The 25,228-nt window shown below is 39.6% G+C and overlaps 2 protein-coding genes across 9 annotated transcripts in view; one reads left to right on the forward strand and one right to left on the reverse strand.

Moving 5' to 3' along the window:
* The window catches only part of UBAC2 (UBA domain containing 2), an 86,318-nt gene that overhangs the window by 14,802 nt on the left and 46,288 nt on the right, over positions 1 to 25,228 (forward strand). The gene's annotated exons all lie outside the window — the stretch shown is intronic.
* On the reverse strand, positions 197 to 5,419 carry GPR18 (G protein-coupled receptor 18). 5 transcript variants are annotated; one of them, XM_068182515.1, is made up of 4 exons: positions 5,145 to 5,419; positions 4,410 to 4,600; positions 2,734 to 2,863; positions 197 to 1,852 (listed from the first exon to the last, which is right to left on the reverse strand). In XM_068182515.1, the coding sequence occupies exon 4, from the start codon at positions 1,806 to 1,808 to the stop codon at positions 843 to 845; it is 966 nt and encodes a 321-aa protein (XP_068038616.1). In that variant the 5' UTR covers positions 1,809 to 1,852; positions 2,734 to 2,863; positions 4,410 to 4,600; positions 5,145 to 5,419; the 3' UTR covers positions 197 to 842. The 5 variants fall into 5 exon arrangements, with proteins under 5 accessions (XP_068038616.1, XP_068038617.1, XP_068038613.1 ...); XM_068182516.1 differs by lacking the exon at positions 4,410 to 4,600 and having other exon boundaries at positions 2,769 to 2,863; XM_068182512.1 differs by lacking the exon at positions 4,410 to 4,600.

Genomic DNA, 25,228 nt, shown 5'->3' on the forward strand with positions numbered 1-25,228 from the left:
TTGAAAGTATCTAAAGACTGATTTATAAGGGACAGAAAACACGTGTTTGATATTATAAAAATACATTTTTTGTAGTGTTTGAGTATTCAAAAGAAGCTAAAAGCTTGAGTAGCTACTGCAGTTACTCATGTTTGTTACCTAGAGTTTGTTGCCAGCACATAGGCTGCTAATGTGTCTGGAGAAATTAATATTTTCTTATATGTAAAAAAGATACTTTGTGGAAAAGTAAGGCGTCATAAATGAGCACATCATACCCACAGGTAGGTAATGAACAGTTTGACCATTTTACTCTTAGATGATATTTTTATGACTTCAGAATGTAGTCAATTACAAAGAAATCTGCATCAAAGAAGTTTTTGATTAAGTAAAATATGAATTTTACCTACATATGCCTTCTAATTAAGTCATAATGAATTTGATATTGAGAGAATGAAATTCATTTTAGAAATGTGGGATGTACAGTAGTTTCAGGAGCATCAGATTATGCAAATATAAAAAATTCATACATGCATTGCATCATAATTCTTCAGTGTTGTTTATTAATAATATTATATTAATAGTCACTTTCACATCTGACAATATTCACAGTCATTTGAGGTGATAAAAGCATTGGAAAGTTTAACACTGACGCTAGGTTTTAGTTCATTTCAGGTGCAACAACAAATGATGTTGAGCAAATAAAAAGAAGTGTAATTATTATTCTGCTTCTGTCATATTTACAATGCAACAAATAGATCTGTTACCTTTGGTTATAGAACATCCTTCCTTGTAGTCAAGTGCTAGAATTTGGAAAAAGAATCCCTTGTTTTCATTGTAAAAGTCCCCTGATGTTTTTTCTCTTTTTATATCATTTCACTGTTCATATTATTGAGCGATCTTACACTTCCAGTTCGAAAACTTTTCCTGCGCACGCTTCGAAGGTAATTGCGATAAAGGATTACACTGATGACTCTTGCCTGGAATTGTTTGGAAACAATGTAGTACAGTATAACATCCAAGCATGTACTGAGATTCATGAGAAAGGTGGTAAAGGCTGCCCAGGGATTGTAACTTGTATTTTCATCTTGCAACATCAGGAAGGCAAAGCAAATGTGGAAGGGTACAAAGCAGATGAGTACCTGGGCAATGAGAGTAACTATAATTCTTATGGATCTCTCCTTGGCCTTTGGCTTCAGTTTGGAAGTCTTGCCATGAATAAAATTATAAATAATGACTAGGTAACACCCCATCATGATAAACAAGGGGATCAAAAAGAAAAAAATCAAGCGACAAAAATTCAGTGTATTTACTTCCTTTAAGTGGATGATATCTAGCATTTTCATGCAGGTGGTGAAATTTGAGGCTTGATCTGGATCAGACCGTAAAAACACCAATGGGGATGTTGTTGAGAGGGTCATTATCCAGATTCCAGTGCAAGCCAGCACAGCTTTTTTTGTATTTTTTAGTTCTTTGACATGTTTGGGCTGGACAATAGCCATAAATCTGTCTACACTGATAAAAGCAAGCAGCCACAGAGCAATGGCTGGATAAAACACAGTGAAAGCCCCGAGGATCCGGCAGAATGTATCTCCAAAAGGCCATGTTACTGTCCCGTGGTAGATTATCCGAAAAGGCAAGGAAAATATAAAAAACAGGTCAAGTAATGCAACATTCATCATATATACAGTTATAGTTGTTCTCTTCTTGGTAGTGCAGCTGAACACCCATAGTGCAGTGGCATTCACCAACAATCCCACTGTGAACACAAAGCTGTAGAAGACCAGTGATGCAATCCTGTATTCTTCTGTGTGGGAATTTTCTGGTGTCATAGTTTAATTAAACTTAAGAGTAGTTGTTGCACTCCATAAATCCCCTAAAATTAGATAAAACATGGGAAGTTAGTCAGATAAAATCTCTATTTAAAAACAAAGAGGAAGATTGTTTTAGGATGGTGTTTAGTGATGAAACTATTGTTTAGCTCTGAAATGTGCTAGTTTTGTTGCTTTTTCTGACTGCAAATACATTATCATCCTCTGAGGGAAACATATGTATTGTCAGACTTGTGAAAATAGTATTTATAAGCATGTTTTAATAAAATATTTTAATTACTTACAGGGCCTTTTAATATAAGGAATCAAAAAGTCAAGACTGGCATTTCAAGTGTGCATCAGTAGCTGATAATTAGATTGAAATAGTTGTATTTGAGCTATGACAGCTACTTTCTAAAGGAAATATTTCTTCAAGTTGTCTCTGTTAAAAAAAATCTTGACTAAAACTAGTTATTAATAGAAACAAGTCAGCATGGCATGTAGTGACATTTGGATATGCAAAGAGTATTGACTTTGCCTTTTATCTGTGTAGGACCTACTTAACTCCCAAAAGAGCAGTTGCTTGCTTATTAAAGACACTTAAAAAACTCTTTGAGTATCTGCATAGCTTCTAATACAGTATTTAATCCTAGGGCATCAGAATCACCCACCCAACATACAAATAAAATGAATAGATTAATAGACTTCCTGTTTAAAAAAGTAAAAAGGAGGGAAGCAGCACAGGTCATGTGGGAACACTGTTAATTTGGGGGGAAAGGTTGCTGTCTGGTAGCCAGCTACCCCAGAGCACAGCTATGTTCCTTCATCCAGCTTCTTGGTCATAGGAGTTGGACATCTGAAATGCCACTGTGCAGGCTGAGGTGATGAGAGCTGAAGGAGAGGATCCCTGGTTTTCTCTGGAGCCCATGAGGATGGCAGACCTTACCTGGTGTTTGCATGAGTGCTTTGTTTAACCCTCACCCCCAGCACTTTCCTGGCTTTTGGTGTGGTCACAGTTTCATGACTTTATGTGGGAGGGTTCCTCTTGTCTGGCCTTTTACCCAGTCCTGTGGCAGCTTTGTGAAGAGGAGGAGGAGGAACAAGTTAGTTGTTTGTCTGATCTTCCCACTTGTGACAAACAGTCAAGGAAGTTCTACAGTATCTGCTAGGCACCAGAACGGTTCTCAAGGGCAGAAGGGTGCATAGTTCCTGTGTGTTTTATCACCAGAAGTGAAGAACGCATTAAAAACCAGGTTTATTGTTACTGCCCATCTGGTTAATTCTTTCTCTGTAATGTTACCAAGTACTTTCTCTGTGCTACAGGAATGCATAGGGGATTTAACCATTTTTATTAACCTGGCACCCTGGTTTGACACTGGCAAATACCAGCTGCTTTTGAGAAGAGTACCATGGAGTAACTAACTTAAATATGACCTGTTAAATCTTTGTGTAGGTTAATTTCTGCCATGAAATATAAAGTTTGGGCTTCTAATTTTCTTACAGTTCTCCAGTTTACAGATACGTTCAAGTTATGCATAGAAATACTTAACCCTTAACTTCAAGGTCTTTTTTTCAGCTGTACAAAACAAAAGAGGTGTGTTTTGCGCTCAGATGAGGACATTAGAACATGCAACAGAATTTATGTTTTGTATGGGAAAAGCCATGTATGTAATACAAAAAAGAGGTTTGGAGGGTGTCTGTATAAATGCCTCTCAAATTCCTCATTGCATGAAGAACTCTAAAAATAAGAAAAATAATTAAAGAATGCTAGCAAACCTTGTTGAAAGTTAGATGGCATATGCTAAAAAATGTTGTGCATGTACTAGCAGCATAGCTCAAATATTATCTGGCACACTGTTCCACTTTCACTACTGTTGCACAAAATTGTCCAAATGTTACTTAATATACACCTCCCCCCTGCCCTTGCACATTGTAAGTGGGCTTTTTTTCTCTTTTGTTCTGTTATTTCTCTCTTGCTAGTGATTGTGTTTGACAGTTCAGAACTACCAATATCCTGAGTGATTTGGCAGCTGAATTGAGTAGTAATGTATAAGACAGGTAGAATAATTCACTTGAATATTAAGAAACATCGTGGTCTTAGTTTTGGTTTTGCTCTTGTCTCCTTCGGACTTGCAGTGACTGTAATTATTTCTGGTTTTCAAAATAACCAGTAGCCTGATGTTGATGGGAAGAGAGGAAGCTGAATCTGGTGTGATCTTCTTTTCATGCCTTGTTTGCTGGTTATTCCAAGTTTGTGACAGTTTTGAGATTATCAAAGAACTGACCTGCTGTAACAGAAAGGTTTTTTTTTTTTTTCTAATTTTTTTTGGTTGGTTGGTGGAGACCGTTTCCCAACTTCGTGAGTTTAAATGCATGCCAGTTAATTTTTAAGAGCCTAAAATGTTACATTTATTTAGATAAGAAATATTGAGGTTTTTAAAAAGCAGGTGTTACATTTCTGCATTTATACACAATTGGAGATATTTTGCTTTTTCATTGGCACTTGTCTGCATGGAGTTCAGGTTGATATCTCCCAGGTCAGCCCAGGCAGATCTTTTGGGTGCCTCTGGGTGGATGGTTTTGCCCTAGTTGCCATTTTTCATAATGGGAACATTTACTTACTTATATTGATTAAAGCACTTGCTGAAGAGCCATTGGAGTCACTGGTTGCTGGAAGACAAGTCTTCCAGCAACGTGTTAATTCTGAATGATTCCTCTGTTGTTTGTCTGTATGTTTTATCAATCTTTTAGTTTTTTAATGATAACTGACATTCTGAATATCTAATGTGAATTGTGAAGGCCAGGCATGTGCCCTGTACGAGAACAAGATGTTCACAGCAAAAGCACAATTAAATCTTTTCCTCTGGATTCTTAATGCGAGTTAGGTAACAGTGACTCCATTTAAAAGGCCACGTGTGTATCTCTCATCCCAATCCCCCTTTTTACTTTGTCTGTCCCTTATATTTGCTTGCATTTCCCTAAGGACAACATGGCTTTCAGTGAAGCACAGAGACACCAAGTAACATGATCTCCTGGTTTTTGTTTCATGAAAACAAACATTATTCTTTTAGTGATAAATGTACTTACCAATGTTTTCATTTATTGCATAGTTTAAAAAAATTTGTTAAAATTCTAAACAACAGTATTTATGGTACTATGCTTTTACATATGCAGTCATTTTTCTTTAAATGTTGTTTATAGAATGCTGCTGATATTTTGAAAGTCCATTAAAAATTAAATATCCTTTCATTAGTTCTAGAATTAATGCCCGTGTTCTGCTTCTGAACAAAATCTCTTAGCAACATATATGAGCATCCAAGTTACTTTGTTAACACAACATAAGGGAAAGTTACTCACCTTTTGTGCTCTACAAAATTTCTTCAGAGATGCTTCTTTCATGGCCTCAAATCTGTAGAAGGTTTAGACTTCCTCTTCTTTGCTCAGCTTCACGTAGCTAAAATAGCTGCTCTTCTCAGGCAGGAAACAATGACGTAATCTCACTAGTTTTGAGCTCTTTTATTGGTCATACTGAAAAGTTACTATTTCACATAGGTGTGGTGTCTGTGAACTAGTATTCTGTTACCTTTCATCAGTCAAACTTTTGTATTATTTCCAGTGTGGTCAGAATGGACTGTTGTACTACATATATTTTCAATTTTTAAATGTTTGTGTTATAATGAAAACATATTTTACGTTAAAGTTTCTATAGAAAGGTATCTGCAAGAATACACATCTTGGTTATGCAAAAGTTTCTAATAAGCACAGTGTAAATGTATTTTTAGTAGACTATAATCTAGTGGATTTTTTGTGGAAATCCCCATTTTATTTATATTGCCTTGGATAGTAGTCAGTCTGAAAGTGACAGAAAGTCACTGCATTTGAAATGAGAAGTTTGATTCTCTTGAATACACAGCTTTGTTTATGCCTGTCTTTACAACATTTTATTAACACAACAGCAATATTTCTATATGTTATTTGCTGTCTAAATTACTAACATGCTTATTCAAGAGCTTTGCTGAAAAATGCTGTATGAAAAGAGGTTTTAGCCTGTGTTAAAATTGAGTAAAATCTCTCAGCTGTGTCACTGCAACAGACATCTTAGGTGGGATGGGAGTATTCACAAATGATTATGGATAAAGAAGGCTAACTTCCTATGTTTCCTCTTTCTCAACTTGAGAAAAGATCCACCATTTAGAAAGGCAGTTCAGAGAAGGAGCTCATTCTGTGTTCTCTGTAGAGTGCTTCCTGCTTCAGGTCTCTGGCTGGCAGCTCTGGGAGGTGGTAGCAGAGAGCTCTGTGATGAATCGGGGTCTCCTCCTGACATGTTGTCAAGAATTTGCCAGGATGTGCACTTGGTGCCAGAAGCAACAAAGTCCTGCAGTTCAGAAATAGCCAGAATCAGGTTTGTTTGTGGGAACATCTTTCTTCACTGACTATAAAACTAATGCAGGTAGGTGATCCTCACTTAGTGCTCAAGATAACTTCTGAGAAAAGAAGCCCCTCTCTACTGGAGTCATGTAATTTATCTCAGCTGAATGGGTTTGTGTTAGCATGTAGGTGTCTGCATAGGTCAGTGTGATGGTTAAAGTAATTAGAGGGAGGGACCTGGATATGATTTTTAGTGTGTAGATTACCTTTAAATATTTAGGGTTTTTTTTCTGTTCCGGTGAACTGATATGCAACTTGGTTTTTTATGATCATTCCAAAGGCCTTTTAAATGCAGTGAGCTGCAAGTCCTACCCAGATCACCCTAGAGAAATATAAATCTATTTAAAAGTGCTTAATATTTTAGGACTAAGGAGTATCTTAAAAGGACTAACCAGTGCTGAAAACTCTTCACTGGCTTTATCATTAGAAAAGCAACTCCACAGCACGCTTCAGTAAAACAAAGCACTGATTTCAACAGTTCAGTGAAATTCAGTGCCATATGTATATCTTCTGGAAGAGAACTGTTCTTTTGAACTCTCCTAGGCAAGACTACTTTATTTTGGGAAAAAATACAGAAGTGTGGGGCACCTTCCAAGCTGAACTGCACTGTGAATACAGTTAATGCATTTATGGCATTTATGGCATTTATGTTTATGCCAAAACAGGCAAGTGGACAGCTAGTGCCTCCCTTAGCAAAAGAGGAAGTACAAAAGTGATTCTGGGTTTATTGGAAAGCAGGCAGATGTTAAGTTTGGGATCAGAGAACCTATATGCTGTGAGTTGCCTCTTGGCTTGTTGTCTGCTTGGGAGAGGGTGGAAAGTATGACCTCTTGTAGCTGTGTCATTTTTTCTGGAGGGTGGCTGATGTTCTAACCCTGCAAGGGAAGTCATGCCTTGCGAGGGCAGCTGGAATCAAATCCCACAGTTTACACAGGTGGCTGACAGCAGCCCAGTTGAGTTTGCTGGCAGGTTAGCCATCCATGTGGTTTGCTGCAGCATGTCAGTGTGTGTTCTGCTTTCACTCAGGCTTTTCACAGCCTTCCTGGTGAAGAAGAGGCAGCCAAATCTCTCTGCTGCTTGTAGGCTGGCAGGTCTTCCCCCAGGAGTGGAGAGGTAGCTCTGTTTGGCAGCAGGAGGCTGAAAAGAGGTGTTTGCAGTACAAGCAGTTGCTAGGTCCTTGTCTAGGTGCTCAGCTGACTGCAGCTGCAGGGTGATAAGCATTTGGAGGTGAACACCCAAGTCAAAAGTTGCACTGCCTGTGGTTTGTGAGAGGCAGTGGGCTGCTCTGCAATGCCGCATTCCCCTGTTACTTTGGTTTCTGCTGTAGGAAGCACCTGGCTCTATTTTTATTTCCTTTGCTGTTTTATCAGCTAGAAATGAGTGCCTTGCATTGGTTTCCCACAGATGGGTGAGTACTTCCTCTACTCTAGCTTCTGCTGATTAAATTCTCAATTCCATCTGGGTCTTCTTTTGCTATCCTGAAGTTTAAGCAGTAGACAAGGTAATTGTCATTGCATTATGTTGTGCTAAAGCTGGTTTTAAGTAGTTAAAAGCTAAGCCAATGTACTTCCTGTCTGGGGATAAGGCAGAGTGCATGTGGTCTGTTTTGGTGTCTTCACTAACTGGCAGTAAGCCTCAGAAGAAATGAGTTTGATCACTTGCAACAACCTCAAAGTGCAGGACTGAATAGATTGCCTTCATGCTGTTGCTTTTGCAGAATTAATGTACTTCTGGGTCTTTCAGTGGTTTAGTCATGGTACAGAAAAGTCTGTTTTTCCTGTTCACTTACTGTGTAATGTAAGCTTTGTCCAGCTGATACAGAGAAGTTCTGCACACAGTGGGACAGAAGGATTACCCTCTGCCTCAGTTTGGTAAGGAGTTGGCTTGAGCTCATGTTCTTCTTCTCCTTTCAATCTTTCCACCGTTGGGATCTACTGAAAAGAAAGAACTGAAGCTTCTTGCATGGTTCACTGCACCAGTGGTGCAGGAAGCAACTCTCCCATGTCAGTTTGTTAACTTACCGGCTTGCTGTTGTGGGTGAGTTCACATGCACTTTTGGGTTACTGTTCTCAACCTTGATGAAAACTGGCTTCATTTTTTATTCCCATACTGTGTTCACCATAGTGAATACTGAAGAATAAACTGCTGGTTGAAAGTTGGCACTGAATGCATAAAGTTATTGCAGTTGTTTCCAGTTTTGCTTGTGTTGCTCAGAGGCTGTGTCATGGCATAGCTGTCCCTCCTCTCCCACTTGTCTGTGTGAGAGGGTGTAAATGCAGTTGCAGCAGAGCTGAAGGAATGGAAAAGGGAGCAGCTTAAGAAAACAGCAGCCTAGTTAGCTGTACCTGATGTGTCTTATTTACTGTCACAGTTTGTTTTCTCTTCCCTTTTTTGTTAGTACATGGTATGGCTTGAGGAAGGAGATCTTGGTTTTTCCCTTAAAAAAAAAATCAACATTCCACATTTCTCCTGGGTTCATCTGGGTTTTTTTCCTACCCCTCCTCCCTTCCCTCCACCCCCCTGCACCACCTCTCGTACAGCCAGGACATACCCTGTGTCACTAAATAGCCTAAAAATATACATCTGGCCTGTAGTTCATCTGTTTATCACTGTCAGTCAGCCTTTGAAATACTTGAAAAATTAATGAAAATGAAAGCTGAATCTCTGAGATGTTTGTGACAGTGGGTAGTGGACTGGAGACAGCGGTCTTATACACACCAGCAGTCTCAGTGTCCATAGTCTAATATTAGCTCATGGCAAATACCAACAAAGCTCCATGCTTGTTGATGAGCCTACGTTGCCTTTGACAAATTCCTGTGTTCTGTTTTTTGGGAAGCAGCTTTCCTAATTCAAAAAGTGCATAATTCTCATGACAGATGTTTCATAGTTTTTTAAAACCTGCATGAATGCTCAACTTTTTTATTTTCTTTTTTTAAACCTGCATTGTCAGGAACTAGTTAGTTCCAGTTTGGAAGTGTCTAGGAGAGTTTTTTCCCAATACTCTTTCCTAAGTATGTGGTATGTGATGTTTTTACTATAAAACTGCTCTTAAAGGTCTCAGGTGCATAAGAAGTATTGTTCTGAAACTTGATATGCCTCCCAGGAATAGAGTTAGTGTTTCAAAAGAAATGTCTTTATTTGGAGCTGAATGTACTAGATTCCTTTGATGAAGTCAAGTGCAGGAGTAGGGAGAGTTGTTCTGACTCCTCCAGAGTTCAGGAGTTTGGACAAGCTCTGTCAGTAACTAGCCCAAGTAGATGTTATCAGAAATTGAACAATTAAAAATTGCTACATAGGCTTTAGCAGACCAGGGAAGGGTTTCAGCAAAAGTACCTGCAGTGAGAGTGGGCTACGTGAATTGGAATAACTTCACATTCAAGGGTGCCTTACAGTGTGTTGCCCAGCCCTGGCAGGTAGCTTGCTTTGCAGAAGTGACAGTCTTCTAATGCTGTTCTGCCTGCACCACCTGTCCCTGGCAGAGATGAACAAGCAGCAGTGTGTTGGGGTTGTGAAGCTTGGTGTGCTGTGGTGGAGTTGAGGTGACACGAGAGGAGCATCAGGATGATAAAAGGGGCTGACATAATCAAGACTGGGACAAAGCAGCCTGGTGCCTGCTGCACAGCAGTGGATCTGGTTGGTTAGGAGCTCTGCTGAGCCAGTTTGCTTGCTGTGTAGGCTCAGCATTGTCCTTGGATGGAAGTGAAAGAGCTGCTGAGTGTGAGTGCTCAGTGCACCAGAGCATCAGGACAAGGCCAGCTTGTGCTTTGAGCTGGCTGTGGTGGACAGCAGAGCTGGCTGCAAGCAGGTGATTTCAGAGTCACTGTATTTTCAAGTATGGAGCTAGGTCCAGTCAGAGGACTCTGTATTTCCCAGCCAACTGTTCAGCTACAAAAACTCTGTCTGTTTTATACACACACACACACACACATGTGCACATTAAAGGGAAGGGGCTGAAAATCCTGAGGTTTATTATGACAAGAGGCCTAGGAGAGTAAGTCAGGGCATAAATCTGAAGTTCAATAATTTAAGCAGCTGTTTTCCTTATGTAGAGATTGTGTTGGTGAAAGTGGTTTCAAGATAGGTTGGAGCAGTGAAACTGAACTGGGACTTGTGTGTTCTTTATTCTCTGCCACTTTCATCCTTTGCCTCCAAATCATACTGCCTGTCAGTGCTTTTTTATTTTAGTCTTAGAACATCTGGGACATTGCCTTCATTTGCTTGTAACTGAGCCATGTGCTGTCTGATAATTGAGGCCACCAAATTAATATCTTTTACCCAAATAGCAGAAATGAGAGGGAATGCAAAGCTTGTTTTGAAGAAGGAACAGTGAGAGAAGAAAGGGCAGTAAAGGTGGCAGGATGTTGGACATCTCTGTATTCCTTCTTCTTTCAAATTTGGCAGCATATGGAGGTAACCATAAGAACTGTACCAGCAGCCCGTGGTTCACAGCATTCATTACTGTCTGGATATTGTAGTTTATTTCCAAGGTAATGGGGCCTAACCTGTCACAGTTATTGAATGAGTGATTGACACAATGTCTTGTAGTAGTGATCCTGGATCTGACTTCTCTTTAACTGCCTGACAGTTCCTGGCCCGGTGCTTGTACTGCCTGGTGCTAAAATTTCTGACTCTGGAAAATGGGGTTTAGCCTCAAATAAGAAACGATTGGGTGAAATGGTTTTGACCTCTGCTGTGGTGAGGACTAATTACTGCATCAATGCTGCCATCTGCGGATCTTTAGCAAGCATAGCAACTCATCTTTGGAACTGCAGAAATGGCTGATGGATTGATTCCTTTATACAACTCCACTACTTAGCCAGTTTTTCAGGAAAACTGATTATAAAGAATGAAAGCCACTTTGTCTTCCCTATGAAAGGGACATACCATGTGACATGGAAGCTGTGATTGTTCCCATAATTGTGGAACTTCAAATTCTGTTTTTGCTCAAATAGTTACATTTCATACAGGTCTTCCCTTTGCATTTCTGTTTAATTATTCTGTACATTAAAATACAATTCTGAGAATGAGTTGTAAGCAAAGACTTTCTTACTATGCATAGTCTGAGTTTACCCTGAAAAATTGAAGAATTAGAAGACACCTAGTGGAGGAAGAGAAGAAAGACTGGAAACATGTGCCATTCTTCTTTTGGCTTTGTCATATAGCACAGGGATATAAACTAATAATACAAATTAAGCAATTCTGTGTTTTTAAAGCTACCCTCTTTCTGATTTTGTTGTTGTATTTGTCTGATATGTCTTTATTAAAATAAGACACAATAGCAACGAGTTTCTTTGCACAGCATTCCATTTTTTCAGAAGGACTGTTATGAAAGTTTTTGATTAAATTATTTCATGAGAATAAACAATGCTTTCTTTCCTATGTGGGAATAGGGGCCTCCTTTTTAGCTTAGCAGTTGGCCCTTGAAGGTTATTTTCGGTCCACGTGGGCATGATCAAGCTTTCTTTCTGCCTTTACTGGCAGCTTGGGGGTTTTTTCCCCTCTCTTCTCTTCCTCTTTCCTGAGTTAGGAACACCTTGTTTGTTCGTCATGTTCAGCCGTAGTAAAGAAAGACAGGGATGTGGAAGTCCCTTTGGAATTTTAAAGGAAATCCTGCATCTAATTGTAGAGGTCTGTGCCAAACAATTCTGTACAAGTTATCATTTCAGCTATTGTTTGCAAATTGGCTCACTGCAGTGCCCTCTGTCATTTGATCTGAAGGGAAACAAGCTTAAAGGAGTCATTGCATCCTAGAAACATCAGTTGTCTCCTGTCTAGTTCTGCTACGAGCATAGATTGCTACATTTTGTTTTAAGGATCTGATATCCTTTCATGTAAATGATATCCTTCTCCATCACAGAATTAACTGCTTACATTCTAGTGAAGTTCTTCGAATCTCTTCCCTCTCCCTGTATTTGTAGGGCAGTTAATTATTTGATTGCAGTGGAGGAAGAAGGAAGAAAAATGAATGTATAATTCTTCAGAGCAGTTGAAGACATTGTTAGTGTGAGGAGATGCTCTGCCTGTTGTAGCCTTTTGCAAAATAGTGTGGTGCTATGATTGCTCTCCTAGGACAGATGAGGAGGTTAATGAAGTAAATTCACAAAGGGGGTCTTGCAGTGACTGATGCTTTAAAGAAACCCCTCTTGATTTACCAAAGTAATGAACAGAAATTGATTCAGTAAGTTCAGTGGTATCTGAGAAGGTACCGTTGTATGACTGAGACTTTAAAAAACAAATGTACATGAAACAGAAATTATTGTGTACAGTTAGTAAAAAAAGTACTGCAGTTGTTTCACTAAAAAATTCAGAAATAAAAATGTCTCTTTTTCAGAGTTAAATGACCTTGAAGACTTTCGGTATAAGTAACAAGATCTTTTAAAATTTCCTCTTTGCTTTTATTTTATGCTTACTGAATACTCTCCTTTTGTTTAGTCATCACTTTGCTTCAAATACCTTGGTCTGTAGTTGAGTAAAAGGGTTATAAGAGGGTCTTAATGGGGAAGTTTGTTTTGCAAAGAAATCACTTCTCTGCTACAGTTTTCTATTTTGTTTCTGTTTTATCATGAACAAGCTAAAGGGTTTCCTGCTAGCAATTTGTGCCTTACAGTACTTACTCATTGAAAAAGTCAAACTACAGCCATGAATCACAAGGAGGTGTGAATGGTCTCTTGACCAAAAAGCCCTAAAATGGTGGGAAGCATTTTAATGTTCAAGTATTGTGAAGTAAGCCAAACTGTGTGAATAAGATAAACATTAAAACCTCCCTTTACTAGTCTTCAGCCTTTGAAGATATGTTATGATGTCTGTTATAATATCCTCATCATAATGCGGTTAGAAGAAATGTGATTTTTTAACCAAGAATACAAAAGTAATTACAAAAATGGCTCAGCTAAAAAATAGCACAATATTTACTGTAGAAGAGGACTGAGGAGTAGCCAATAAGTCAACTGTTCTACACAATTACACTTAAAATATTGAACAGGGGATATATGAGTCACATTCTCTATTTAGCTTCAACTTATTGTCTCTACCATGAAAATAGGTCATAGTAAATGAGGCAAAAATAGCTTGTGTGCTTTGCCACATAGGTCAACATTAATTGCTCCACTTTGGCTCCACTCTGCCCCAGCATTACACTAAATACAGATCCTGATAAGATCATTTAATGCTTGTATCGGATGGGAGCTGGGAGTGAAGACCCTCTTCATCCCATCACATACTGAGGTGTGGATTGGGTGATCTGGGCCATTTGTGGGATCAGTAGAGTAGAGAGAAGCAGGGTTTCTGAGCTGAAATGTTGGAGCTCATAGTGCAGTGGAGGATCAGACATTAGGAGATGGTAGGAAAGGCTACAGCTCTCATTCATGTGTGGTGCCCACCTCTCCCTACCTCTCCCTCCCCAGCACAGGCAGTTGTTATGTAGCCAGACTTGTCCATGCAAAGGATTCTGGGAGACTGATGCTACCCATGTGGTTTTCTGCACTTCCTTTACTCCAGGAAATATTAAACAGGTGAAGTTATGGGAGCTGTAAGTTCAGGTAGCATCTACATGTTTTGAAAATATTTCTTAGGTGAAGTAAGAATAGCTGTGAAACTAATAATGTTGAAAAGCAAGTCACTGAAATCATAACCCTTGAAATTCAGGTGTATAACATGCCAGGGTCTTGGATCACTGCTTACCAAATATGTTTTCTCTAAGGCAAGAAGTTTGCAGAATAAAAGCATATATATATTAGAGTTAAAAGCTAATCTCCATTACAAGCTGAATCATTCCCAGTATAAGGTTCCACTTTTGAGGTTATATGTGTCTGAAGGGCCTCTTGAAGTAGGTGCTTATCTTAAATGAGGTTGCCCTCTCTTCTTGATTCAGTAGAGTGCCTCACAAATGGCAGTTTACCAGAGTAAGTGTCAAGATACTTAAGATCTGCTAGACAGCTATCTTTTAGATTCAGAAAGATTATAAAAGGCTTGGCTGTCTGCCATAGAAACAGGAGTTTGCTTCCAGGCTATCCCTGTCCAGGCCTGGAGGGCAGGCTGGGGTGTGAAGCCTCACATCCTTCTGTATGTGAGTGCCTTCAGTGAGCCCCGTGGCAGCATGTCCACACGTGGTGCTTTGCTCATTGCTTGCCTTGCACACGGGCATAGTTTGAGAGAGAGAGGGTTTACAGTGGTGGTAAAACCAGTGGCCATGGGATTTTAGCCTATTGTCATCCTTACCAGGTGTGTAGTCACACATTTCTGTGGCCTAAATCAGGCACCTCCTCTGTCATATTTTGAGGAACAGAGACCTTGTGTCTTTAATTTGCCTATCTGTGTATCAGCTAGACAGCACCTTTGGCTGGGTGGTCCCTTCGTCCATCCAGGTACAGCTTAAAGCCGACAGTCCCATGGTGTGTTACACAGGCGTGAAGGGTGACACATCACTCTCCTGCTTTGGCTGGGGATACTGATCATTTGGTGGAACTGACTTTATGTATTGACAAATTATGAAGTGGGACTTCAGGTGCTTCAGTTGGGTGTGTCATGAGCAGGAAATCTGAGACAGTTTCTCAGAGCTGTTTTAAAAATGTTTTCCTCTGTTCTGGAACCAGTCAGATATGTGGGCACCTTTTCCAGTTTTCTGACAATACAGAGATTGGTCAGGATGTAGATGAGTTAGCCGTGATGACAGCATTCCATCTGAGAGGGAGCTTTTGTTCAGGACTGTCTCAGCTAACAAGGCAGTTACACCACATCTACTTCTTTGCTTTTTGTCATTTTTTTTCTGGCCTGGGAATAGCTTTTGGGTTTGGTAAAGCATATCCACTAAGTCCTTAAGTGAGAAACAGTCAAGAAGAAGCACTTACTCCTTTGCAGTTCGTAAATGAGCTGATTTCCCATTGGTATGAGACAAAATGCATTTCTCAGTTTAAAAAATTTTGTTCAGTTTTTTTTAACATTTTATTTCTCTGTCTTGTACACTTAATAAAATTGATTCCATAAAGGGATACTCAGCATTAATCTCTGTGCCTTTCTGTGGAGAGCTTTTCTATTTCTTTTCACCAGGGGTTTTAGCAAGGGCTTGATGAGAGGTGGTTTTGTTTGTTTTGCCTTCACTTAATGATCCTTTTTCTTAGTAAGATGTTCGTTTGATGCATTCTTTCCTCACACCACAGCTCTTTGAGCCTGTGGTCACCAGCTTTTTTCACCTTTTGATAGTGTTTTGGTCATTTGAAAGAAGATTGAAGCCTGTGTGGCTGAAACAGTAGAACATCCTGTACTTTTCCTCTTTTCTTTTTAAAGATTCTCCTCAGAATTCATCCCACATTTCTGTATCACTTGTCAGAAAATCAACCTGCTGGTGTTTCATTTAAACCCTTCTTTTTTTAGAACTGGGGCATTTCTTTACCTCCTGGACATCAAGCACTTTTTTCTTTTTATATTTCTAAAGGTTGTTCAGGAATGTTTTGTGCTTCTTCCGTGCAATAACTGTCTCTGTACTGACTGTCATAGAAAACAGCAGACTGTGAGGTGACAAGGGAGCTCGGGGCAAACACAAGGCTGGGGCTGCACAGTGGGATCACTACATTCCTTCAGCTTTTTTTTGGGGCTGAGGTTAAAAGTAGTGAGTATTTGCACTAGTCCCAGTGAATGCTCCTGCAAATATTCATTCAAAGGAAAAAAAGGATTTGTGTTTATAACTGCAGACAGGGTTGTACTATCCGTCTGCATATCTCTATCTTCAGATCTTCTGAATTCCTTCTGTGTATCGGAAGTTTGAGATAAGCAAATGGAAAAATTAGGGTGTGTTTCACTCCTTCCACACCATGTTTATCCAACAAGGGGAGTAGACAGTCAGGAGTCCCACCTTTCTGGCATTAAGTTGAAATGTCTTTGTCCTTAAGTGCTTAAGTAATGCACTTCCAGACTAATCCCATCCAAAAAAAAAAAAAAAAAAAAAAAAAAAATCTTGCACCAAATATGTATAGCAGGGACTCATTTAAAGTAATTTCTGCTTAATATAGGACTGACTGTGAAAAGAGCTGAAAAAGTAAGGGAACAGGATCAGAAAATGAGACCAAACATATTTAATTTAGACTCTTGAGGGAAATAGGAAGATCTTAACATATGGGGCAGAAGAGACAGAGCAATGGTAGACAAAAAAATACCCATATCAATTGCAAAGTGACACTTGGTCAGTGTAAGGGAGTCTGAGGCCCCTGAACTGAGGGCTCTGACTTGCCTTCAACTAATGGAAAGAGTGGAACTCATTCAAACCATTCATGGTTCCCAGCCACGTTCTCCACTCCTCTGCCAGTGCCTTGCACAGGAGGCAGCAAGAACAAGCACACGTGGCTTGGTTTCTCCTGCTGAAGGTGCAGTTTTGTAGCAGGGCTGAGCTGGTTGAAATGTAGGCTGCTGCTTACAGAGCAACCAGTTGGCTCTCACCTGTACTTTTCTGTCGACCACTTGCAGCACGAGTCATCTGACTTCTTACAGGCAGTGGTTATCAGGAGATAATGTTTGAAAATAAAACGTATATATGCTTATGTTTTGTCAGGGATCATTTCCCGTCAGCCTAAATTTTTAAACCTGCTCATTTCTGGGATGGATGCATACCAACACCAGAGCAAGGAAAGTGATGGAAACATGCAGCTGGGAGATAGAACAAGACTTTCTCTTTCCATTGCTTTGTACCACAAGATTCACAGTCGATTACATCAGCCCAGCTTCGGGTGCCTGATGTTAAGGCATGCATTGCTGCAGAGTCTGTAACCCCTGAGGAGGATGAGGGTAGATGAGGCAGAGAAACCTCTGACCTAGGGTTCTCTGTGGTGTCACAAGCCCTGATTTTAGTGATTATGAGAGGAGTCATTATCATCCAAAAGCTCTGGCCTATACAAAGTTGTGCCATTCAACATATCAGCTGTTTTTTAAGTGGTGTCAAGATTTGCTGAAGATTTTGAGGGTGATCTTGAAATGTGGCAATGCTCTGTTTCCGCATTAATTAGGATACTTAACTCTGCCTTGCAGTTGGGACGTGAAGTCTATCTGCTATTGTACCTCTCAGATAGGCACTGTCATGTTCAGTAACAGTAGTATTTAGAGGATGAAAGCAGTGGGAGGTAATTTGGCAAAAAGTAAAAAAAAAAAAAATACCAATGATTGATTATGTCTGGAAACAAGATGATACATCTTTGAAAGGCTTCCCTGAAATGACCTGTGCTTTTAAAATTCAGAGTATTGAGTGGCAATTGTAGTTGCAGGCACTCATCACTTTCAAACTTACTGTTTAGTTGCCTTTGTTAGGTGGAAAGTACCAAGCATGGTTAGATATCTGAGAACTAATTATACCAATTGGAAACTGGTCTGCCCTGCAGTAAGATTAATCTCTGTGGTCAGTACTCTGTGAGCAGCTTATGGAGGTAAACATTACATGTGTCTCTGCCAACCTGGCTAAATAATGCCATCTGTCTTAACTCTTTTTGAAGATAAATGAGCTGTAATTGGATTTCTGCACTGGATAATTTTAAACAAGTGCTATTAGAAGCAGCAGTTGTTATGAAGAAACTCCACAAAAGGCATATTATGATGAGATATTGCATTATCTGAGAAATTTAGTATTTGTCTGTTAAAATTAGGGTAGCAAATTAGAAAGAAATGTGCTTTGGTGAGGTGGTTTCGATTTTTTCTTGTTATATGTGAGCAAGCAGAAATGGTAATGAAGTTTGGGTTGAGTTGGCTGGAGGGGGGAATGCTGCTACTGAGAGTTGCATCATGTCCCAACATTATGAACTTACTAAAAAACTTAAAAAAAATTTAAAAGAAGGGAAAAGATAAATTGCTATATTTGTATTTCAACAAAACTTGAAAAAAATAAAAGCAGACTTTTTTCTGTAATAATATACTTAAAAGAAAAAACCTGACATTTTAGTCAGAAATTGTTTCTCTATAGAAACAGTTTTTGTAAGAGGAAGGTAGATATTAAGAGTGGAAAACATTAATTTGAAGAGAATTTTAACCACTCTGCTGGCAATCTTTGCTTATTGAAAAGTATTAAAAGCTTAAAACTGAAACCAAGTGGGGAGAGCAAATTGTGATGTTGCCCACAGTATTTCATTTGCTTGGTGTGGTTACCAAAGACCAGCAAGTGGGGTTTTTTGGGAAGCACAGATAAGAGTTCTCAAATGGTAAAATCTAAATTTTTATATTTAGGGAGCTTTTTATTTCACTAGTTTGTTTTGAACAAATAAAACACAAGTTTATTTAGCTTCTGATGTGTTTGTGAATTTATTACACCAATATTTAAGCTCTTACATATGAGGCACAGGAATCACAAAAAATTTCAGCCATTTTTTCCTAAGTTCATGTAACTTTAATTGGTGGTTTCATTTTTGTGTGTTTTTTACCATCCCTAGACCATAAAATATGGGATTTTTTTCAAATTCATATTATAATTCCTTGTTTTCTTTCAACCACTGCTTGATTACATTTTTTCTCAGAGAGAGCACTGCTTGATTCTCTCACAGATTTTAAGATCACTCACTGGTTTGCCATGACTAGTAATTTGCTTATGTTTTTATTCCTTTTTTATTCCCCACAAAGCTGTATCATTAGTGTGTTTTTTCATTTTGCTCATAACAAAAATTAATTTATTTAAGTTTTTTTAACTTAGTGGCTGTCATAGGTTGACAAGGAGATGAGTTTTCTCAGGAAAACACCAACCCATGACAGTGGCTTTGGTCTTTTTGATTTCGTAGAATACTTCTTGGAGAAAAGGAATTACAACTCATCCCTTATCCTCCTGGTATTTGCAGTTGGAAAGGTGATAAATAAAAGACCAAGGAGGTCTTTTGCACCAAGGAAAGGACTGAATCCCTGTAAGAAAGGCACAAACACTTGCAAGGCAGATCACTGTTCATTAATAGCCTAGAAAAGGCAATAGCAAGTTTTGAAATCCTACATCTTTTCCAATGCTTGGAACAACGAGATGTTACAGCACTGCCTGGACCTCGGGTCAGGAGCAGTGCAGATCCCATCTGTGGTGAGGTTCACCAGCTCTGACATCACTTGTATTCCTTCAGGGTCTTCTCACAGTACTGATCAGTCACTGGCAGAACCCAGCAGGGAGTAAGGACATGGCTTTCAAGACCCCCCTGGGCAATATGCACTCGTATCATTAATAAAGCTGCAGTCACAAAACTGTTGCAGATAATAATTCATATGAATGAGACATTGCATTATACACATTTACCCAATGTGCATTGAGTGCACATTGGGTAATTATGGATTGACTGTGTATATAGCGATTAATTATACCATTGATTAGGTGTGTCTTGATTAAGTAGTGATCATGTAGTATGCATGATACAGAAGCCTGCACCTCAACTAGTAGTTATGTGGTCACTGCCTCTTCACAAAATAGTCATCCACTGCTGTCTGGTACAGTAGGTAAATCATTATTTATAAGGTTATTTCTGCAACTGCCAACATTTTCATTCAAAATACAGCTGATTTTATGTTTTCTTATCAACTGAAGAAGTACTGCTGTTTAAGCAAAGGTTGCTTAACTAAAATAAAATTTTCTTTATAGTTCTGAGGTGCTCTGCAATTCTTGGTGTGTCTTGCTGGTACAACTTGGCATTCTTCCCAGGCCAGTGCTGTCAGCATCTGGTGTATGGAGGAATCCTGCTGTGAGCAGTTGTGTTATATCATCAGATGAAATGGAGTATAAGTCATGGTTCTTAGTTGCTTAGACCTTTTTTGACGTGTTCACAAAGTTGAGTAACATTGTGAAAAGCAAGTAGTAAAATGTTTTTCTGCTCGTGGGTCTGTGGCCAGTGAGGCACACATGTTTCCTGTTTTTGTTTGGGACTAGAAAGTGGTACTTCTTGAGCATTAGAATCAGATTTCTGAGAATTTTTTTCCTTTTTTTTTTGTGTTACGAAGACCTTATCTGGACCATATAAAAATGAGACTTCATGTGTAGTTAAAATACTATAATAAAATAGTACTTATGGCACTAAATCTTTATTAATTTCTGTTCCAAAAAAATTTTTTGTGGGCATTTTAAAATTACAAATCTGATCATTAATCACGGAATTTCAGCAGAAATTTGCAAGCTGCAGCACAAGAAGCGCTGCAAGGGGATTGTGATGGCAGTTGTGCTTCACTGCTTCAATAGAGATGCTGAGCTGTACAGTTAAGTGCCTCCATACCACCAGCAGCCACACTATTAGGAAGGCAGGGCTGTAGCCAGAGGAATTAATTTTTCCAAGTTCAGCTTCCTCATGCAGTGGAGGAAATGTAGAGAGACATTTTGTAGAGGCAGCAAAACCAGTTCAGACATGAGGAGGCATTTCCCTGACTCTGGGCTCTCCATCTGCAGTTATCCTCAGCTGGTTGCTCTCAGCCATGAGCTTGGCCTCTACGTTTGCCAGCTGTGGGCAGCTCTCCCTGTGCTCTTGGGTATGGCCAAGGGCCTGGGATTTGGATGCTGGCTGAACAGCTGAAATGGTGCAGGAGAACAGCAAGGAGGGGCAGAGGTGCCCTGGCTGTACCTGGAGTTGTGAGCTGCTTGTCTTGCAGTCACCCCTGGTGTTTGTAGTCATTAGTTCTGGTGCTGGTATTATGTTAGTTTCAAAGCTTCTGTTCTAGCTTTTGGCTTAAAAGGAGTTGAAATGTGAAACACCTTTGCTTAATTATATTAATACAATGTAATCTATTATGTCAGTAATTTAAGATGACTTGATTATCATGGTAGCTACTCCTTGCAAATTTAAAAGAGTTGGTTTGCCCCCATCTGAGTGAATGAAGTAAGGTTCTGGTGGGTGTTCAGGCTGTTTCAAATAGCTGGCATTGAGAATACAATGTATTGATTTTTTTGAAAGACAAAAATAAGGAATTGACTCAGAGTTGTCTTTATAGTCTGATAACTTGTGAGGAATCTTCAGTTGTCCCTTTTTGTTAAAAATGCCTCACACATGCAGCTAGCTGGGGAGCTTCATCTCTCCCTGTCCCACTGGGGACAATGATCTGTCATTGTTACTTCTAGACAGAGTTGCTGTGACTGTCCAACTTCAGAGTTGTGATACTAAGATATCTAGTACTTAGTAGCTACCAATAAAACACTATGTGGCTGCTCTTGAGGCTGGTGAGTTGAGAATAATCAGCATCTCTATATTTAAAGTAGGCTGCCTTGGAGTTAAACTAACCACAACTTCCCTTGAAAGTTATGTGCCACAGGAAGGATGAAATTGCTATGCTTAGCTGATTAGCGGGAGGACCACAGCTCTCCTTTTGCATGGTATAAGACAATGCATACTTTTCTGGAGGGGATAGGATAACCGCAATGTTGCTGCCTTCCAACAGGTGCAAAACTTTCTTTTTTTAGTTTAGCTCTTTGCACAACATCTGTCACAACTGAGGAAAACAAAAGAGGAAGAGGAGAAATTCATACTTTTGCAGTGAGGAAAAATGAATGCAGTTTTGTGAAAAGAAATCTATGCCATGCCTTGACCTTTCTTGTATTTTAGGAGGTTGCTAATGAGAGCATTTTGCTAAGGGCATAAGTAGAGGACAAGACCAGAAGATTTTAAAGTTATGTAGTTTGCTAGTTTTACTGCAAGGCCATTGAGTTCCATGTTGCTTTCCTGTATTACTTGGACCAATTTGCTAGTCGTAAAAGAATGCAGGTTGAAAGGAGCCACTGGGGATTATGTTGTCCTGCCCTAGAAGTACCAATTTCAGCATGGCTGTGTCAAATCAAGTTTGGAGTATCTCTAAGGACAGATATATCAAAAGCTTTCCTGGAACCTTTCCTAATGTCTGACTAACCACATGATGAAAAAATGCTTCTTAATGTTTATTTGGTCCTTGATGCAACTTTTGCCTGTTACTGGGTGTTCCCATCTTTTCTGTATCCCTCCCCATTAGGCAGTTGGAGATAGCAGTAACATCTCTCAGTCTGAACCATCTCAGTTCCCTCTGCCTCTCCTCTGGTAACATGTGCTGCAAGCTCCTTCCACATTCTTGGTGGCAGTCTGCTGGGCTTGTTCCAGTATGCCAAGTATCTTTCTTCTACTGGGAAACCCAAAACTTGGTACAGAATTCCAGGCGTGATCTCAGTACCGAATGGAGGGGAAAGAATTCTTTTAAAACACAGTCCCATACATGTTTGGCTATGAAGTAACTCTATTAGCTCATCTTTAACCCGTCTACCAGAGCCCAGAAATTTTTGCCAATCTGCTTTCTAAACAGGTCATGCCCAGCCTCCACTATTGTGTGGGGTTATTCTAGCTCAGTTCTGCATTTGGCTGGCTGAACTTCATGAGGTTCATGTGAGTCCATTTTTCCAACCCATTGAGATCTAGTTTTTCCTTATTTAGTGTCTTGGAGCAAAGTTATCCAAATTTGTCAGTTATGTGGCAAGATCCTAGTGTAGAGAACCTTTATGCTAATATGGTAGGAAACGTAGATCAGTGTGCTGTTGATCTCGTGTGTATAGAAACACCCTGTTATCTTCTGCCACACAGCACAAACACAGCTGATTCCCATTCTTTATTTATACTTGCATTCTTTCCTTCTTTTAGAGTTTGAATGAAGTGGTGAACAGCTTTTATCTGACTGTTCACAGGAGAAGAGACAAGATAACTTGAAGGAAGGGGATTTGATGCAAGCTCTGTAAAATCACAAGTACTTTGGGCAGGGTAAATAGGGAGTCACTGTGTTCACTCTTTTCTGGTACAAGAAGCAAGGGACTTCAGATGAAACTAACAGGTGTCACAAGTGAACAAAAATGGCTCCAGACACCATGGGTAGTTATTCTGTGCAACTTCTTGCTGCAAAACACTGCAGTCACATATTTTATTTGAGTTCAAAAAGGGACCAGACAGACTGATGGAAGAAAACATTGATCGAGGGCTGTCATGTGCAAAGATGAGACATCTGCCTCAGGAAGTCCAAAGTTAGACATTGCAGGAAGCCAAGGGAGTATTCTGACGGGGAAAAATTGAGGAAATATATCTTAGCATTTACTACACGAACAGTAATTCCCATTTTTCTTCAGAGAAGTGTTACAGCTTGGCAGAGTTTTTGTATTTCTTTTGTACCACAGTCTTAGTCTGCAGGCTGCAGGTTAGCCAAGACTGTATTAGGAAATATTGCACTCGGATGCATTTGTTGTTTTTCAAGTAATTTGTGTGTCTGTTGACACACTGGTTCTGTATTGAGCCAGCGCAGTAGGATACTGCTGAATACAAACCTTAGTTTATCTTCAGTTGTTCCCCTGCTCTGTACCACAGATATGGTGATAGAAGAGAACAGAGTATGTCACTGCTTTTCAGTTCCTCCAGAAGTGGTCGTATAAGGCAAAGCTTTTCTTCTCTTTCTCTTCAGCTGCATGCTATTTATTTTTCCTGCATTGCAGGCTGTCTCATCGTTTTATTGGAGTCTCTTCTTTCCTTGCTTATGTAAAAGCTTTTAAATTTCAGAACATGTTAGTTTTGGAATATCTATTTTATAAAGCTCAAAACATTCCTTTTTTTTTTTTTTTACACTAATGAGTTTGCTGATTTAAAAGGAGTCACTAACCACTTTCAAGAACTGTGTTATTTGTGGTAGCATGTTTACAACTTCAGACAGTTGCTGTCACTGTCTTTTGCTAGATGACCATGCTGCTTACAGATTCCTCATCTATATAGCTTTCAGAGCCACAGACCACACAGTCAGACAGCAGTCCCCTGGGAAATACCTGTCCTCTTCTGCTGGGACTATAATCAACAGTAGACTACCTTCTTTATATCCACAGTTTGTTAGTCTTCAATACCTTAGAGCCCAAGGCAGCTGAGGGTACTTGCACTATTACTGTTTAGTTTTGTGTTCTTAGTGAAAGAAAAGAGGGTACTAGATGCTCTTCTGCTGGAAGTGTGTGTGTTTTGGGATTTTCCCATGGTGCACCTTTACTTGATCGTGTGTTTGACAGTAGGTGTCTATCCAGCTTTCTTTTCTGGACTTGGACAGAGACAGCCAAAATGTACCAACTGGCCACCATCATAATTTTTGCTTCCTATATGCTCTGTCACATTCCCTACCAGGTAGGATTTGAGAGAGATGTCAGCAGTGGCCATGCAGTGTTAGTACTAGAACTGGGACTCCACATGGTTGGAGTCCTCTTAGCAACCGCCTGGCCTGACACTCCAAAGTTTAGAGATAAAAGAGATTCTGTTGTTTTTTCAAGAACATGTGTTTCAAGATCCTGACTAGACTTCACCCTCCAAATACACACCCAGTTTTTCTGAAATGCTCCAGTTAGATCCCCACAAAGAGCAAGCCATTTGAACCTACAGCTACTTGGCAGCTGCTTAATTTGTATGTGAAAAGCATGAAAGAGTCCCAGGTCTACGTGACCATTTACCAGCCTTTCATCCAGAAAGGAACATTGCTTAGACTGTATGAAAAGCTTCCCCAAAGGAAAAGCTTATTTTTTCTTACAAAGCTCACACTACTTCAAGCCACAGGTTGGATAAGGGCATCACAGAGGAAACCAGTTATGTGAGAACAGCTGTAACTTTTCACTCTCACTGTTCTCCTTTGGTCCCATGCAGCAGGTTGTTACCATCTCTCTGGTGACAGCTGCCAGCCCCATGCCACAGCTGGTACAAGGAGAAGGACAGATGCTCTCTAAATGTTTTGCTTCAGTGCAGCGTCCCAAACCAAGTGAATCCCTCACTGCTGCTTTTGGCAGATAACAGAGTCTCCTCATTGACACAAGTGTGCTTGAGCTGCGAGTGCATCGTGACAAGGAGTGAGGAAGAGCAGTGGCATCAGCTGCCACAGATATGAATTGTCATTGTCCATCTGTTTGTCAGTGCTTGCAGGACTTTTGTCAGGAAACTGAGCTTGTCTTAGCTTTTAAAAGTTTTTATTTTATTGGTTTCTTCTGCATTTGAGAAGTGTTTAAATAATGAGAAAAAAGTAGCTTTTCTCAAACATATATCTAACTGGACTCATGCTAGAGCAGTATTTTGATATAA

The sequence above is a fragment of the Anomalospiza imberbis genome, chromosome 2 (assembly GCF_031753505.1).
Source record: "Anomalospiza imberbis isolate Cuckoo-Finch-1a 21T00152 chromosome 2, ASM3175350v1, whole genome shotgun sequence".
Taxonomy (NCBI): domain Eukaryota; kingdom Metazoa; phylum Chordata; class Aves; order Passeriformes; family Viduidae; genus Anomalospiza; species Anomalospiza imberbis.